The sequence below is a fragment of the Astatotilapia calliptera genome, chromosome 17, assembly GCF_964374335.1.
Source record: "Astatotilapia calliptera chromosome 17, fAstCal68.1, whole genome shotgun sequence".
Classification (NCBI taxonomy): Eukaryota; Metazoa; Chordata; class Actinopteri; order Cichliformes; family Cichlidae; genus Astatotilapia; species Astatotilapia calliptera.
Genome location: NC_137438.1, coordinates 18,533,839 through 18,553,029, shown reverse-complemented (window position 1 = coordinate 18,553,029; position 19,191 = coordinate 18,533,839). Strand labels below are relative to the sequence as shown.

General features: G+C 41.6%; 1 protein-coding gene across 2 annotated transcripts; it reads right to left on the bottom strand.

Moving 5' to 3' along the window:
• Window positions 1-1,091: 1,091 nt before the first annotated feature.
• Window positions 1,092-18,660, bottom strand: pthlha (parathyroid hormone-like hormone a). Of its 2 annotated transcripts, XM_080292028.1 has the most exons (5): window positions 6,757-6,818; window positions 6,650-6,721; window positions 6,445-6,556; window positions 1,967-2,503; window positions 1,092-1,733 (listed from the first exon to the last, which is right to left on the bottom strand). In XM_080292028.1, the coding sequence occupies exons 3-4, from the start codon at window positions 6,549-6,551 to the stop codon at window positions 1,990-1,992; spliced, it is 621 nt and encodes a 206-aa protein (XP_080148154.1). In that variant the 5' UTR covers window positions 6,552-6,556; window positions 6,650-6,721; window positions 6,757-6,818; the 3' UTR covers window positions 1,092-1,733; window positions 1,967-1,989. The 2 variants fall into 2 exon arrangements, with proteins under 2 accessions (XP_080148154.1, XP_026002443.1); XM_026146658.2 differs by lacking the exons at window positions 6,650-6,721; window positions 6,757-6,818 and adding an exon at window positions 18,505-18,660.
• Between the last annotated feature and the right edge of the window lie 531 nt (window positions 18,661-19,191).

Genomic DNA, 19,191 nt, shown 5'->3' with positions numbered 1-19,191 from the left:
TTGTTAGGTTTAATGTATGTGTTGTAGGGTGCCATTTAAAAAGCTATGAGTATGTGCACGACCTCCAAAAAGGGAACAAGCAGCCTTGAGAAGAACAGACTCTACTCAATGAAGGAAGCCACCTGGCAGGACAAGATACCGACAACATGTAAGGGCTGCACTCACATCACATAACCACTCTTGCACAACACAATTTGTAACCATATATAGTAATTTCTCTTAGTTAACACAGCAACATGCTTTATGAATATTCATGTGTGTAAACAATAAAAAAAAAACCTGCAGAAGGAAGGAAGTTGAAGTGGGCTGGAGACAACTGCTTCCCTCTCGCGAGTGAAAACTTAAGCTCTGTGTGACCTCGTTCCTGAGTGAGTTTCTGTTTATTCAGCAGTATCAGGGGTAAAACTCTGACAATGGTCAACAGTACTGAACGCGGCACTGAGGTTTAGCAGGACAAGCACAGAGATGAGTCCACTGTCAGCGACCATAAGAAGATCATTTGCAACCGTCAATAAAGCTGTTTCTGTGCTGTAATGAGCTCTGAAACCTGACTGAAACTCTTCAAATAAACCATTCTTCTGCAGATGATCTGTTAGCTGTTTAACAACTGTCCACATGGCACAAGCAGTAGTCTGACATAAGACCCTAATCCCAAAACCTCAGTGGGTCTGCCTCGGCAAGCAGGGATCAGGGAATGATGCTAACTGTATTACATAGCTATATTGTCATTGTCTATGGCTACTCATTAAGAAAAGGTTTGTAAGGCACATTGGGGAGCGATGTGAACTATTGGTCATATATGCTCATCAACCACTTGTTAGGTACAGAAAAACTGAACTAAACTGAGATGTAAAATTAAAATGAAGTATTCCAAGTTGAACAATACTATTTACAGCATAGACAAGATATTACAGGTAAAAAACAGTTCATGAGCCATAAGGACGAGTTTTAAAGTTTAATCCACCACAGGTGATTTTTCCTCCACGCCCACAATGAACCATTTATTAGATAGAGCTGTTCAGTGTGGGTGTCGAGAAAAATGATAAGTGTTAGCAATAATGAAACAAAGACACGAGAGGCTGAGAGAAAGATACTGTCAAATGTTTAATCCATTCAGTACAGGCTGTTTATCTCAGTGCAAGTGCCAAAAACAACAATATGAAGCCGTGTTTGGTTTATGTACACATGTGATGTTTGGCCGTGAGAAGCAGAGCGGTTCGAAGACAACAAACTGAAAACAATCGAACAAACAGCAGCAGAGAAACAAAAATAAACTGGACCCTTGGACAGACCGACTGAAAGGTAACACAGAGAGACAACCGTCGTTTTTCTTCATTTCAATCACCCACAAACACAAGTCAATGAGCAAAATTAATGGTATATATATTTATATTTATATATCTAAAGTGCATTACGGTACAAAAATATAGAAGGTCAGCAGCACCTTGATACATTTACCAAATAAATACACCATTCAGACAAAATAAATTAATGCAAAAAACTGAACATAATTGGAATTTAAAAAAGGGAAAAGCAAGGATTCACAAAGAGTAAAATCTGTCGCCCTGCGGAGCGTCAATAAGGTTTATTTTCTTATCATATTCTGCTATCTACTCTGCTATATTTAGAATATTTACACATAATAAATATTTTCCAATTTCTTTCCAAACAATCACAGTTACAGAGTCTGTAATGTGAGCATTTAGGAGTCCACTCCAACCGTCCGAAGGTTTCTGCAACACAGAGACGGAGAAAAACAGGTGAATCAGGGTGAATTACAGAGCTCTAACTGTCCGCCCTATTTTTCAGACATCATCATCTCAGCTCCACAACACTGACACAGCACAGAGTCAGTGCACTGCTGCACTCTGCAGTATCTGCGGCTGTAATGCGGCACACGCATGTTCTGAAAACTCTCTAATCATGTGATCATGTTCTGAAAACCAGGTCAGCTGTTTGGACTCACCTTCGTCAGAGACTGACGGCGTTTTAATGCAGCGCCCTCTGGAGGCCGAGCAGAGACCTCCACTCCAGGTGGAGTCCGCTACCCAGTTCATCCTCCAGCCTCCACCCCAAAGAGCGTGCCCTCCTCTTCCTCTTTTCCCCTTCCCTCCTCTTCCCAGCCCTCGATTTCTTCTTCTTTTTGCCCGACACTTTATTCACGCCGTCTTTGTATGTCTGCGACTTGTTGGTCTCCTGTGGCAGGTTGGTGCCCTCCTCCTCCTCCAGCCGGAAGCTGATGGGGAGGTTCTTGGTGCCTCCGGGGGGTTTGGAGTGCAGGGTGCTGCCGGTGGTGCTGAGGTTGATTCCCAGGCCGCCCCCCGGCATCCCGACTCCGGCGTCGCTGCTGCTCCCGCCTCCCCCTGTGGTCCGCATGGGGAGGTCACGGATCTCTGCCGTGTGGACTTCGTCCAAAAGCGCCTTCAGGAGTAAAACACGCTCATGTTCCATCATCATCCGGCCTTTGTCGTGCATCAGCTGAGCGTGACTCACCGAGCGTTTCCTGAACAGAAGAAAGAAAGAAGGTTTGTTTACATGAAGCTTTTCAATCAAACAAAAACAACAACGCCCTTTTAAATGTTTCAGAGCTCATGTCTGCAGGTTTCTCCTTAAATAAAAACACCCTGTGACTCTTGCTGGAATCAAAAGTGTTACCATCTACACCACAGGAAGCACTTCAAACTGAACCGTGCAAAATAAAATAATATTTTTATTGTTGAAAAATTTGGTCTAATATTTGTTTTTACAGGCTTATTGACGAAGCTAAACACATGTGCATTATTTTGGGTTGCTCCCTGTTGTCCACATACTTTTGGCATTTTAGTGTTGACCTGACTGACCAGCAGAGGGCAGCACAGGCAAACAGTTTGAAATGGAGCAGCCGGAGAAACTGTATCCTTCTTCTCCTTTATAAATTCGACGGCATTTCTTGAACACAGGTTTCGCTGCTGTCTTTCCTCTCCAGTTGTTTTTGGACAGCGCTGTTGCATCCATGCAGAGAAATGACCTGATTCATCAAACCACAGCCGTGCCGTTGCTTTCCAAGCCTTCTAAAAGTGATACAGAAGATCCCCGCCCTGCGAGGAGGTCCAGGAGGGTTTTCTCTCCTTTTAGATGAACATGAGCGCAGCCAACGCTTTCACTCTTCATCAGCGTGAATGTTAACCGGCACATTCGTGGCACTCAGACCCTTGAGGGATTACAAAAACTGCTGCCACAAACACTTCGTGCCAATTAAATGTGGTGGAGGAAAAAGAAAAAAAAAGCTGCTGTGATTCTGAAATGAAGCTGCACATTCCTCCACACTGAAAAAGTGAGTCATAATAAATCTATCGACTCTGATTTTAGCTGAAAACCCATCGGAGGAGTTCAGTCAGCAATAACACCATGAGAGTTACGATCGTTTAGTGTCAACTGCAGCAGCTCCACAGTTAAAACTCCACAGTTTGAAGAACGAAGGCCTAAAAAATGAAGCTGGAGTTCCTCTGACGTCCAGCAGAGGCTCCAGCAGTGAGTTTACAGCCTGACACGGTGTGTCTGTGGATAATTTCCTCCTTCATAACACCTGTACCAGGGAGCACATATTTAAAACTCACCCGTTTAACTCAGCTTTCATCTTAAAGCAGCTTAAGCTTAAAATTTGATCCATCTTATTTTTTTAACAAGCAGTTTCATGCTGGTTTAATCAAACCACCAACATGCTGAATCCAAGCAGAGCCTACACAATTTCACCTCCACAACATTAGTTAAGTTTCTCTCCTAAAGTTCATCCACTTTTTTCAAGACGAATCACAGTGATGGCAGGCTGCTGTGACGCAACACGGGGTAACAGCTGATTTAGGTTTTGAAGTTGACTGACACCATCGTCAGGATTTATGCTTTCCATGGTGCGTAAGGGTAGATGGACCTGTTTCCTCAGCTGATCATCATACCACTCGAAGACACACACTCACACACACACACACACACACACACACACACACACACACACACACACACACACACACACATTCATGCAGCGCTTTTATCTATGACTCTTGCTTTCTCTTGTTTTGCCCCTCAGGTTTTTGACCTCACATCCACTGCAGCATCTCCCGTGAGCTCCATGCAGGGCTATGCTGACACGTGTGAGTCCTTATACTGAGGCTATGATAATTACTCTTCATACTGATGCACTGACTTGTATTCTCTCACTGATTCAAAAACTCTGGCAAAGAATCTGTTACAGCAACGTAGAGTTAGAGTTACACGGTGACGCAGGTTAGGTTACCTGCGGTCTCAGTTCGAGGATGGATCCCCTGTTACAGCACAGAGGTATAATCTCAAAAATGCTGAAACTTGTTAAGTTTTACAAATCAAAGATCTACAAAGCTGTGAGGGATTCAGGCTTCGCCGCAATGTTGCTTTACTGCGAGTCTCTGAGACTAACAGAGCAGCGGACACAGGTCGAAGGCTGCACACTGCTGAGCGCCAACGCCGCCCAGACACTTCAGGTGTGTGAGCACACAAACAGCTTTAGCAGCAGATACCGGAGGTTCCCGTGATGCCCTCCTCCACCCCCTGCTTCATACAGCAAACTGAGTAAGTGAAGCCTGATGACTGAGCTGCCGCTTCTCATTCAGCTTTTCCTGCTGAATAATAAAAATATCCAGAGCAGAACACACAGGCGGCCTCAACAGCAGCTTGTGTTTATATGCATACAGATATTTCCTGTAAATCGCCGCCTTTGAAAGCCGATCTGGTTCTGTTTTACCTTTAATAACAGTCACATCAAACACTCCACAGAGAGGAGGAGGAGCGGGAAAACAGGCCGGGACATCCTGCAGTGGCAGCGTTCCAGCGCCCCCCGTCCTCAGCCTGCCGGCTCTTAATTGTTTCTCTCTGTGGGAGACGAGTGAAAGACGAGTGTTTCCTAAAGGCAGCGGCGAGTGGTTAGAGATGATTCACGGCCCTGATGGCTGACAGTACCGGGCGGCTCTGATTCTGATGAATGTTTCTGATGTTACGGCCCCTTTTAAAAGAAATTTACAACTTTTTTTTTGTCCGGCAAACAAAACACTAGAATTATTCCTGCATTAGCCCAAAACAACCACACCACAAGACACCCAGAAAAAAATGAAGAATACCACAAAATCCTGACAGTCATTGTTATTATTATTATTATCATTATTTTTATTATTATGATTGTTATTGGCTCCAGATTTAAAGGGACTTTTTTAAATCACTCGCTGCAGATTTTAACTAAAACTTTCACCACTAGGGGGCAGCGCTAGCTGAGACATGTGCTCCCTTTTTAGTCGCGCTCTGGCTTCACCAATAGTTTTTGCTTTTACTCGGTGACCAATTTAACAGTTAAAGTTTAAATTTAATCACGGCGCCATCTCCTGATTCAAAACAGTATTACAAGAAAGAAAAGCTCCGGTTTGACTTTGTTAATATCTCTAAAATCAACAAATGCTTTGGACATAAAGTCAGTGCAGTCGAGAGGTCATTATGTTGACCCGGTGATGTAAAAACAAAATAGTATTAAGTTTTAAAAATTTGAAATACCTTTAAACAAATTAATGTGCAATCATTCATTTGTTAACGTGTAACTCCTTAACAGAAAAAATGAGACCTATCTTTCATAAAACTGCTTCATGAATACCAAAAGTTCACGTTTGACAGCCTGAGAAGCACAAATTAAAAATGAAAAACCATGAAAATTTTTTTTTTTTTCTGTGAAGGTTCTCAGTCATCCAGGTCATCGTAGTCAAAGGAGCTTGCAAAGAAAACCGTCTGCACTTATTTTTTTTAATATTAAAGAAAACATACTGAACTACAATTGAGTCTACGGAAAACAGGGTCAGAGGTCAATAGCTCCCACCGCTGGCTGATTTTTGATCCCTTCACTGCGCTCTTGTTTTTCTTTCCACCCAGGTAGCGTGAACCCCGTCCCCCCAAAAATCCCATTAGGTACATATCACACACGGCAAGGGAAACGTCTGGAGTCCGTTAAGGAAAACCCGGAGCTCTGAATCACTCCGCTCTCCTCCTCCTCCTTCAGCGTCGGCTCAGAGCATCCTCCCAACGCTTACATCCAAAAACCATCTCAGCGATATGATCTTTCCAAAGTGGAAAAAAAGCTCCTGAAGTGTGTTTAAAATTCTGACCGAGCAGCGTGAAGGAGCATTTATTCTGCTTGGCATCAAACAGCTGAGCAGGTTTGGTTTGGTCCCAAGCCGAGCCGAACATCAGCATTATTCATCCAACTCACTCCCAAACAGCGAGGGAGGTCGGAGGGGTTTATCGCACCGAGATGGTCTCTGCTCTGGGTAAACATACAGGTGGGCGAAGGCTAACTAAACACAAACGAGCACATTTTCCAGCCTGCAGCTCACCCACCATGATGAGGCGAGCTGCTGGACACACATGAAAAGACTCAAAAATGAAATCCAGACTTACATTCTGCTGCTCAGGGCATCAATCGGCCGTCCAAAGTGCGGCACCGGAGAGCAGAGCAAGAAGACAGCAAAGCACCACTGCTGCAGGACCGTCCTGGAGAAGAACATTATTTCTGCAAAGAGAAGAAACAAGAAAGTCATCTCTCTTATTTCACCAAACAGTAGTTTAACCCAAACACGAGAAGAAAAGTTCACAGGAAACTTACATTCCCACAGCAGCACAGAAACAGAAAACACAGAAAACGAGTCCTTTCTCAAACTGTCTCAGGAGAAAATCCAGGTGATGACACCTTTAGGGGGGGAAAAGCAATCCCAACAAGCCAAAACTCATCCAGCAGCTCCTCTTTGGTTTGTTCCCAGTTTAAAGCCTCCTCATAGAGTGAGCAGGGAGGTCATCCAGCTGCAGCTACAGCGGTTAAAGGTGAACCCGACTGCAGTGCTGCAGGTCGCTCTGATGGGAGCATTTGTTGCATGCTGCCTGAGAGCTGCTGCAGGTCAGAGACGGGAAAGGGGAGGACTTGTTAACAGAGAGGAGGACCTCCTCACGCCTCCTTCAGGGAGGGGAGCAGAGGAGGAAACATGGCAGGAAGGTGGCGCTCAAGCAGCAACAAAAGCAAGAACCACAGCTGGATCTACGGAGGTCAGTTAGTGCCAACAGCACAGAGTCTGAGGCCACAGACGGCAGCACATACTTACTAAAGTCAGTCATTCCTGCAGCTGCATGTCAGCCTTTCACACTGTCACTGCACAGTTATCAAGGTCTAAACCATCACAACAAGGATATTGTTGTGATGTAAAAAACATGAATGACATTTAAACACATTTTTAAAGCAACTTTTTATAACTTCAGACACTAGTGTATATATTCTGTGTCTAATGTAAGCTAATGTGTTGCACACTGAGAAAATAGCATCACACCTTTTGGATTTTAGTGGAAAATCAGCCCACACCCTACTCTGCATCATTTAATCACTAAATGATTAATTTTTTAAATTAAATAATAAAAAAAATCATGTCAACCCCTCACAAAGCTCTTAATATCACCCGGTTTTCTGTATGACATCATAGCAGGAATATCTTTGTTAGGCCATGAGAGGCACATGAGCCCACCACATGTTCTTCAAACCCTCCACATGTGAGGGGCAGCCAGTCAGAAAAACTTAAAGCAGAACATGTATTTTTTTTATTTCTTTTCTTCAGTGCTGATCACAGCTCGACTGTAATTCGTTTTTAAATCTCAATATTCAGTTCAGTAAAACCAAAGGTGAAGTCTGTGATATCAGGCGATGGCAGCGTCGCTGCGCCTAAACTTGGTGATGGTTTATGAGCGATCCACTCTGACAGCGGGTGTCAGCAGCGACCGTGAGCCATCACTGGCCTTTAGACTCGAGGAGTTAGGTGGTTTGTCTCAGGTACGATGCCTCTGAGGACAAAATCGAAGGAGGGTGATGAGGTCTGGCAGGTTCAGCCCTTACCTGTCAGTGCAGCGAGGACGTGCACAGAAAACAAATCACGTGTATCAACACACTGCAGATCAGGACATTTTGAAACTATGAAGAAAGTCGAGCGGTCCATTATTGTTTCATATTGTTGTGAGTGAGACGCTATAGAGTCTCCGTTAACAAGTATGCAAAACTGTACTTTCATCTATCTTAATTTGCAAATGGGATGTAATTAAATTATATACATTTTGATAACATTTCACTGTAAAGTTCATTAACTTTTAATTCTAATATTTCATGGGCTGACTTGTTCTTAAGAGTAGAAAAGGGAAGTTTAACAACCTTAAAGTTACGTAAAATAAAGATAAAAATCCTGGAAAAGTTCAGATTCATCTGTATCTAGTGTAGCTCTGCATTAGCTCCATACGCCGAGCTTACATAAGAGCGATGACAGTCTTGGTGGTCTGAGGCTGTTTGATCCTCACACATGAGGAATGTTTCCAGCTGAGTCGTATTTAACGTGATTAGATCAGATTAGATCAGATTCCTGTAATCAGGTGTTGAGATCAACGTGTGGGGACGGAGCTGCTGACAGAAATGATTCAGTTTAATTACAACAGATCAGATTTATAAGTCGGGAGAAACCTAACATGCAAATATGAGACTTACACTCTGGAAACAATACACTTCTGTATTTTAAAGCCTACTGAAGCAGCTGGTTTCCATCATGATGCTAAAAAAAATACTCATAGTAAATCCATGGATAGACTGTATGTGAAAGATGGACATAGCCACCTAGCAGTTTCTAGACTCCATTTCGAAGCGTCACCAAGGTTAACAATAAAGGAGCCACAGAGGATTTCTACCCAGGAAACAGTGAGTACACTTTCCATAATGTTAGGCTACAGTGAACTCACGACCCCTGGTTTACAAGACCAGTGCTCTAACCCCTGAGCTATGCAGCCTGGTATGCAAGGTGAAGCTCCACCCACCACACCTGGCCAGCACTCAGGTGAGAGGCCTTCTAAGATTTTCGGACATGCAAAAGAGCTAAAGCAACACAAGAGTGAAGTTTAAACTGATGTTTCAAAATACATGTCCCACATATGAGATTATTATTATTATTAACAACTTAAGTTAGTTGAATTAGAGTTTTTCTTTTTTGTGTGATTTTTAGACATTATGACCTCATTAAGCTAGTCTGAGAATTGGCTACACTGCCACTCAAGCTCTAACAACAACCTTTAAGACAAGCCATTAAAACTGTTAATATTTGTGACAAATTAGCAATTTCAAATCTGATGAGCCAAAATGAAGCAATGAATTTTGAATTCTATTGAAGGTTTGGCAGAGGAGTTACAGCTAAAACACGCGGCACGTCATCCTGAAAGCAGAAGAAATTTTTTATAGTTTGTGGATTGAACGGCATATTTGTTTAAAACAGCTTTGAGTAACGATGTCTTGCAAAAGCACCGGATTTACATGTTTTATTTAATTTTGTCTGAGAAATGTGCATAACACACCTGATGTAAGCTGAATTTATACTTTTAACTGCTGCTTTTTAAAAAAATAAAATCATTTAATCTATGAAATACATTAACAGTGCAGTTTTTCAGTGAAACACATCAATGTTCTGATCGCTGAGAAAACTAACAGACCTGTTTTACTCAGTATGTAAACATTAGATGATCAGAATACAAATCTATACATCAACCTTCTGGCTTCAAGTGGAGCCCCCAAGTTTCCTAAGTTAACCCCCACATATGTGAGAGCAAACAAGAGTAAGTCAGACAATCACGGCGGGCAGCAGCGCCATCGCCCTACCCTGATCTGACTGACACTCGTTGAAATATCAGCAATGTGTTCCAGCTGTCGCTTCCCACAATTAAGACCAGATCTCACAGAAAAACGCAGCCCAGTGCACACTCAGCGGGTCTTATCTCTGTGGCGGGGAAATCACTGGTGGGAAAAAATGTTTACTCGAGCATGTGGCATCAACTTTTCGCATGTTTGAAGCTGAGATTTATGTGCAATTGTACAAGTTTTTCTAACCCAGCGCCATGGAAACGCTAGGTTCGAAGCATGATTAGAAACAATAGACAGGAGATTGATGTTACTGACGTTTCAGCCAACTGACGTCTGAGTGCACACAAACATTTCTTGGCTTTCTCTTCAGGAATGTTAGCACCGATTCCCAAACAGGAGTTCCACTTAGATATAATTACAGTTTATAAATTATCCTTCATTGTAGCATGAATCCACCAACAGCATCAAAACCACATGATCTACACTACTGTGCAAAAGTCTTAAGCCACCCCTCATTTCTTTTTATTTCTTTGAGCCAGACTTTGTGTATTTCATTTTTTTTTTTCTTTAGCATTACTTCCCCAGGCTTTCACAGTTCTTCTTTGGACTCTGGCTGCTTTTCGACTCATTTCAAGTCCAGTCCTTGTACTGACCATTTTCAGAGGAATTATTTTTTTTGTTGTTGTTGTTAAGCCCATTAACTCTGACCTATGGCTAATTCAAGCATAAAAAGACTCCTAACTAAAGGGATAAACCAGTGTTGTGTCTACATAGCACAGACAACTAAGCAAAGAACAGATTTAAAATTGTATCTTGAGGCTCGTTGTTACTAGCATCAGAAAAACACAGTGTTTCTTCCCATTTCTGTAGCCGAATCTGTGAAAAATGCCAACGATAACACAGTTTGACATAAAATTGTATTTTTGCATAAACAAGGTGATTCCCAAAGAGCTGTTAGCTAAAAACCTAGCATATCTCAGCACAGTGTGAAGTGTCAGTTAAAAAAGGGAGGAAACTGGACAAGTGAAGGACAAAAAAAAGAATGTGAGGCCTAAAAGACTTTCTACAGCAGATGAAAGATATCTGAAAGTCTTGTCAATAAGAAAGAGGAAAACATCCAGATAAGATCTCAGAGATGCATTTGGACCATCAGCTGATCAATCCATGTGTGAGAGGTATAATAGTGAGTTCTCTAAAGTCGACATCCAAACTGCATGAAGCCACTGTGATAAAACACAAGGGTTTCTAAGCTTCATTTTCACATCTCAATGTTAGCATTTTAGCCTCCACTAGATTGTGTTTTGGGGACAGAAGCGTCCATGCTGACCTGTTTACAGATGGCCTAATACTTGACAGTGTTCAGGCTCTCTGCACAACAAACACCTCACTGAGCATGTGCCAGAAAAGTAAATGGATGCTGGTTTCTGTAACTCCTGATGTTTGTCCTGCACTCCTTCTTCCTCCTTCTCTCTTAGATGTTTCTTCTCTTGTCCAGCCAAACAGATATGAATAAATAAAGCTAAAACATCCTAGCTGGACCCTCCTTGAGTTACATGCAGACTCTGTCTTGGCTGGCTGTCTGTATTTAAAGAGCTGGACCTGGGTTTATGTTGGGACAGCTTTAATCAGTGTACCAGCTAACCCGAGCCTTCATCAGCTCCTCTAAGCGTAAAGAGCAGCATGAAAGGTGAAGATTAGCCCACTGTGCGCTCTGAAAATGTTTAGCTAACATTACTGACAGCCTCCTGGAGTTTCAGAAGAGCTGCGCTCCTCCTTCATGCACATATAGATATTTATCAGGGCTTCCCTGCAGCACGGACTCTGAGTCTAAGGCAACTGGTGCAGTTGAGTCAGGCTGTGTTTTCAATTTACCCAATTATCTCAAACATTTTGGCTTGGCGACTGTGGTCTATTGATGCGTCCTTGATTTTTACCCAGAAATAGCAGCTTCACTGTAAAGGTCACTGTATGAACATGAGAAGCACACAATGAACACATTATTTGTTAAACCTGCAGGCTGCCAACATGAGCCCTGGACGCGGTGATGCAACAGAGCTTTCTGCTGCGCTTTTCATTCATTAGTGATCATAAACAGAATCCATTGTTCCCTCCCCAGTCACTGCTCGCAGTATAAAACAAGTCAACATTTGATGGTGAATGATTAATGCCAGAGGGAATCAGGGGAGTCGTTTTCCCCACAGTTTGTCTGCAAATTAGTCGAGTTCCTTCCAGTTTATGAGCTCCTCTGGTTGGAGCTGATTCAGGAACACGAAGTCCAGCAGATCCTCTTTACACCAGAGGACAAACAGAGGAATGCCATAGGTCTGTGGCGGGAACATGTCCATGTCCCTACTCCTCCTCCAGAGGCTGGAAAGAAAGCTCTCATGTGCTTTTGGCCTGTGAAAGCCACTTTACCTGCATGTAAACAGGTACAAGAAAGAAAAAGTATTTTCCTGGCAGCAAGCAGCCTGTGGGGTCTGAGCCAGGAAAGCTGTTTTACATTCACAGAAAATTGCTGGGTTTTGGCAGAGCACCACATACACAAAACAAATGTCCGCTTTTAATCTGTGCGACGGCGCCCCGCCTCCCCTGCCTCTCTGCTTTTGAAAACAATTCTACACACAAAGCCATGTACTGTTGGCGTGCACCCCCATCCACGGCCCTGACTCCCTCCTGAGAGCCCCTGCATCTCCTATAAGTCGTCACAACACGGTCAGGTGAGGGGTGTCTAAGGAGATGCTCAACAGAAAACCTGCCACAACACTGAGGAAACATTTGGACTCTGCTAGAGTAGCTTTGTATGGTTCACAGCTCAAAGTAATCCTTCTTTATCTCACACCAGGCCTTGGTGCAGCCCAGTGGCTCTCCTGACTCTTTAAAACAACTTCCTTCCACCCAAACTCTGATAAGCATCCAGTGAATTTCCAATCGTGTCAGCTGGTCATGAGGCTGGGGTGGGGAGTAGAAAACTCTGGGAATCTGTCTGCAGCAGCTCTCATAGTCAAGGAATTACTGTTTGTGGTTGGACCACGGTGGTGGAGCATGTGTTCCTGTGGTGGGCGTGGGTTGTATAAAGTGAATGAGAGTAAAACAAGAGGGTGGGAGGCTGAGAGTTTCTGTCCATCCAAATACAAACTGTACATTCCTGAATTCCTCAGGTCAAACATGTCACCACTGAGCAAGGACAGGGCCGCGAGGAGGAGGAGGTAAGCCAGAGGTCAAAATGAGAGCGAGGGGAAGGCCACCCCTGAGCGAGGGAGAGGTAGCGACTACTCCTGGTCTCTTCATCATCACTCACTCATCTTCATCCATCACCCTTCCCCGCGGCCTCCATTCCTCACAGCGAAAACTCCTTTGTGATTTAGGGCGAGTCTTCCAGCTACCATCGCGCAAGTGCCATCACGTCTGTTCAGAGTGTGAGGCCAACTCTTGTTCACAGGAGTGTTCATGCCTCACTTCAAGGTGGAATGATTACAAACACACACTCGTTCCAGTCAGCTGCACGACATTACACAGCGGCACAAAAATAACTCAATCAAACTTATTCATATGTTATTAATGCACAACACCAGCTGTAATGTTACACCACCCACCAGTAACCAGGACTGCAACCCAGAGACACCTGTCAACACCGCCCGCCAGTGATGTCAGACATAAGAAGAAAAGCTCCATAAAATTTTACTATTTTACTATTCATTATCTATGATATTTTTTACATTTACTATTTTATTATTACAAACAACACATGCACAGTAATGACTTGGTATGAAGACTGTTTCGCAGTAAGCTAATAAATAACCTGGTGACGTAAAAAAGAAAGAAGGCTGCTGCGACTAGCACTGTTAGAGCTAGCCACTCTCCACAAACTGATAGCAACACTTAAATCACAAGAACAAGTGCAACAGACTCAAATTAGCAACACATTCTTTTACTACTTTAAACTACATAGATATGTTTGACTATTTCCATTCAACAGATTGTCTCAAGCTAATGTTATCATTAGCGTTACTATGTTGCTATTATATTTGGATGATATGCGCTTATAGAAAAACAATCTAGAAAATTAGGAGCAATAAAATAATTTTTAACGTACAAAGAAGAATATACAGGTAATTGGGTTGTGTAACCACACTGGGTAAATCTGCCCCCTTGTGTTGAAGGTTGAAATTTTCCTCATGTTTTTTTTTTTTTTTTTACATAAAGTACCCCTACAGAGTGATTTTAATCAGATTGAAATGATGGTAGAATATTTATTCTATATCATCTACGTTTTAAATTTTTTTGAATAAACCTTGTGAAAAAACTGCAATTGCTTCTTTTTCAGTTATTTTTCCTGCCCGCTGGATGTCTGTGGGGTTGCTGCTGTTCGTTAGCTCTTTAACTGGGAACGAGTAGCCTCCACAGTTGGTTTTAATAATCCCCTAGACTGCCACTTTCTTTGTCGTTATGTAACAGCGGGATCCTGAAATATTCTAAAGACATTAAGTGAAGTTTTGTTTACATTCTTGCATAGTGTATATTTTTATAATGACTTCTCTGCACTAATGTAAAGTTTATGCAGGATAGTTTCATATGTGTCGGGACTGATAAGTTCTTGACTTGTGCTGTTTTATAAAAATACATGGCATGGGTGTAGTCTGTGTGGTTCTGTGAATGATAGAAAGGCTTGAACGAAGTCTGCAGTGGTAATGTTGTAGGCAAAGAGAGCTGTGTTCCTCAGTTGGCTTTATTAATCGAAGCCAACTGCCTGTTTTCACTGATGTGTCATCTAAACTCCCACCAGGAGCCAGCAACTTAAAAAAACGATATCATACGTCAGCACAAGTAACTGAAGAGGAAGAGCAACGCTCAGCAGAAGTCATTCCTGCAGTTCTCTGGCATTAACTCTCAGCAGGATGAATGTTACAGCAGCATAGAGCTCCAAACACCAGCATCATGGAGAGACCAGGGGAAGGCGCCTGCTGTCTGCCTCTCAGGCTCTTAGGGTGAATTTTGCAGATGTCCCCACATGGGTGTGCATAATCTGCTGGTGTGTCACTCTTGGATCCCACCAAGGCAATCAAGTCCCTAAACTCAATTAGATCTGATTATGGTTAGTGCTGCACTGCCAGCAAACTGGATTAGAATATGGAGAGGACAGAAAGTGGTTTTGAGCAGTTTTGACTTGCTAAACAGTCTTTATGGGTTTAGGCTTGTGATTAGATTAGCATTTAAAGGGAGACACTGAAGGTATTTGACTCTCTAAAGCAGTCTTTAGTACCAAACTGTGCTGTCTGTGAATATGTCTATGATAACAGGACCACCTGCTTGTATTTAGTTTGGATTACAGGAAGGATGAATCACTATCGGCAATTCTCAGACATTAGGATCCAGCAGCGAATGAGCGTCCCCCACAAAACAGAAAACAGGCTAACTGTAAAATTTTGGTGAGAAAACAAAAAAACAACAACCCAAAAAAACCTCAAGAATTCATTAAAACAAACTCATTAGTGATGCAGTGTGGTGATCGATCATGAGCACCACAGAGACATGAGATAATAACCTCACTAAAAACCACAAAGAGCATAAAGAATGGACACAGCTTCTAGGTCAGAAACGTAAAGCCTGTGCAGAAATGCCTTTAACCTGCTTTCTATTCTACCAGATGGTGAACGCTGTGGTTGCTGTTACACCCCTCTGAAACCCCTATTCTTTTTGCAGTGGCTGTGCAAGAGTCTGCAGGTGTTGCCTGGGCTGAATTGACCATTGAGGTGTTGATAAAGGCATGTCTGATACAGACTTTGGAGAGACACACCAGTTTTTGTCTTCATGCTCTTTGCAATACAAACTATTTTAGCAAATGTAAAATAAAACCTATGCTTTTTGAAACTTTGATGTCTGTACTTATGTTTATATTGCGGCATGTTTATATCATAACATAAGATGGGGGCTCATCCAGGATATTTTGGACTCTATTTTGGATATTTTTGAAAAGATTAAAAAAATTGTTTTTTTTAGTGGGTGAGTGATGGTTACAGTGTTCACTGTGATTGAGCAAACTCTCATTAGTCGATATGTTTCAGGCATCAAAGCACTTGTTTGTTGTTTTCCTTTATTGTTTAAGTTTATCATGTTTGGGGGTTTTCCTGGGGTATGCTTCAGAGTTTGGTAGACTACATCTCTGGTCTGCTGCCTGCTCTCAAGTTTTCGTTTAAAGTTTCCTTGAGCCTGGTACTCCACTGAGGAGTAGGTAGGTAAAGTTTTTTGTTGATGGTGCATTTGGGAGTTGCTCAAAGTAAACCAGTGGCACTGAACTCTGCAGGAAATAGAGATCAGGTTGAGACCACGCATTATTTATGGTCCTATGGCTGAAGCAGGTGGGCCTTATGTTGAATTAGCATATAGTATGTAGTTGTAGCCATGTCTATAGATCTAGTACACCAGTGTTGATGGATGCTAAATAATGAGGTGATTGCTTTGTGCTATTACCTTTAGTGCTGTGGATAATCTAGCTACTTTTGTTGGATCACTTGTGAGTGCTGTTGGCCAGGTAATGGAAATAACACTTTGTGGTGCTGAGCCACTCTTGTTGAGATTATTGTGTAGAAATGGCTTTTGTAGTAGTTTTGTAGTAGTGGCTCCATTTGTAGTTGGTTGCTAGTATGCTCCCCAATTGGTTGGGGCAGATGATTGTTGGGGTTTTCTCTCTTATATTATTGTCTATCTGTCTTAAACTATAAAGCTTGTTAACCACACCTGGTGAGGCGTGGATAAAGACATAGCTCAGGCTGACTTTGGAGAGGCACACTAGTTTTTCTCTTTATGGCCTTTGCGGTACCAACTATTTTAACAGTAGTAAAATATAACCAGTTTTTTTTTTTTTAAACTTTTGAGTCAGTCTCCACGTTAATGTTGCTCATAACACTGCAAAAAACTTCTGGTCCTGTCAAAGTACAGTATATAAGGAAAAGAGCTCTGACTTAGAACCTTACTAAACTTAAGGACTGTCGCTCAGTTTGGATCATACTGAACAAAATATAAAATCTATTTTATAGATCTTGGTCATACCGATTTTCAAAATGGAGGATGCTCATTGGCTAATTTTACAAACAGACCAACCCATCTCATCACATCCACACTTTTGTAATCAAGGTGGATGGCACAACGCTCAGATTTCAAAACTCCGCTTCAGAAATTAAATGATGAGGTTATTTTTTTTACTTTTCTTCTGTCCTTGACCTAAGTATGAAAATAATGTCAAACCAAATAATTTAAAAGAAGACTCTTCACTTTTCATTTGAAATACCACGCTGAAAAACACCAAAACACAAAACATGCACATAGGCAATTCAAACTTTTCATCATTGGTAAAAGAGATCTTATAGAAACAGAAATATGCAGTCGTAATATAAAAGTTTCTCCTGTGTGCTATGGTTACTGGTTGGTGGGAAGTCTGAAAATGTTAATAAGTAAGAAAATAAACTCCAAGTTTCTCAGAAGTGGAATAATATATCTTTGACTCATGTGCCAGTCACCTTTAGTTGCAAACCAGGTTTTCCCTGGAATTCACATACAGTGGAGTGTTGTGCAGTAAAACATAAATAATCTGACAGGAAAAGCATAACATGAGAATCGGATAGGAGTCATTCTTCGAAGAAAAGCTAAATTTTTTTTCTTTTTTTCTGATTCACAGGATGAGAAAGGACACGAGTCTCTGTGGGACTGTGACGGAGCACAGTAGAAAAAAAATCCACTCCCTTCAGTCTTTCCTTTAGTGGTGGATCATTTTAAATCCTCGTTGTATTTAACAGCTATTTTATAGTTTAAACTGATGGTGACAGCATTTCTTCTCAATGAACACAAAACCCTGCATTATCTTTCTGCCATGTTTTGTAAAATCAGATATTGCTTTATTATGAGCTATGATTTCTGACAGATGTTCATACACAAAATGACCACTACCTCTTCCTCACACAGACCACATTTATACTTCATATATAGTTGATAGTTACTAGCTGTCTAGTCTATTCAGACTGGTAGCTGTTATGAAGCACACATGCTTCATTGTCCCTACTATGCTCAGTGTCACAGTTTTGTACTTAGAAAAATAAATTTAAAAAAAGCTACATGGATAATAAAGTCACCAATAAACACAATAACCATGCTAATATTTAAGTGTTTCAAATTTCTGTCCAAGTACGGTACAGTCTTTTGTCCTTTAAACGGCACCTCAGCATGCCAACACACTCAAAACTTTGTCCAAACAGGTTCTCTCAGTTCTTAAAGACCCAATCTTGACCCTATCAGACAGGCTCAGGGGCAATAATCAGTGTTATTGGTTCTGGGTCAGATTTTAATTGTTTTTTATTACGCTTTGTTCTCTTTGGACCAGGATAATTTGCCATCAGAGCCATCTCTTTCAAATAAATGTAACATCCACCTGATCTAGATTTACAGGTAGGAGCAGGATTACATTTAGTTTTAGTCATATGTTTAAAAATGGATGGATCTGTGAATAAATATGAAGATGTTAGCTTATAATACATTTCTAAATAAGAGTCATAAATACATTTTTGCATTATATTATTTTCTATTAAAAGCTATTCTATAGTTCTATACAAAGATTTGGACATTAACGTAACTTCAACTCTAACCCTGTTCTCAATTTGCTGTTCAGAAATGTGGTGGATAAGACAGAATTTTCTTTCTATGAAGGACTACTCTGCAGACAGAAGCACAAACCCAACATCTTGGTTTCTTTACTCTGTTCAAAGTCGTCTCCGTCCTCCTGTGCACATATGACAACAATTAATTGTTTTGCATTTTGTACTCACCAGTTTTAGAGTTCCTGTCTTCTTCTGATTCTTCTGATTACAAATCCAATGAGGAGTTGTAAAGAAAATCAAAATTTCCTCACTCCTCTTGTCATTAGAGGTGTTCCTCTGAAGAGAGAGGAAGGTTTGTCGGCTTCTGCCGGAGTGTTTCTGCTCCTGAAGGTTTGCAAAGCCTTATAAATAAGGTTAAGCCCTCCTGTTGACATCATATGCCGGTCACTGCCATCATCACCGCCTCATGGTAGCAGCAGAAGCCATAAGGCTGCATATATAATTAGATGGATGAACTTACTCACTCGATCTGCTCTGCACTCCTCCCACATCCCTTCATTTTAAAAGAGGAAACACAAGACACCACAACTTCACTTCAATTCAGAGTCAGATCTAATGACACATGTAAGTGCTCCTTGTTGTGTTTGGTTCCCGGCCAGTAAATCTGGTTTCTTCTACCAGTTGTGGTTGTTTTACTCTTGCTTTGTTAAAAATTTCAGTGTTTTTTACTTTTCTGCACGTCACTGAGGCGTGCCAATAAAATAAAATATTATTCTTTCACCTTCTTAACCTTTACTTAGGCAGATTAATATGATAATTTAAAAGCCAGTCATGAAAACAGAATTGAGACAAACCAGCCGAGGTGGGTGTTGTGTCTGTCTTTGTCTCGGTTTTAATTCTACTCTATTAAATAAC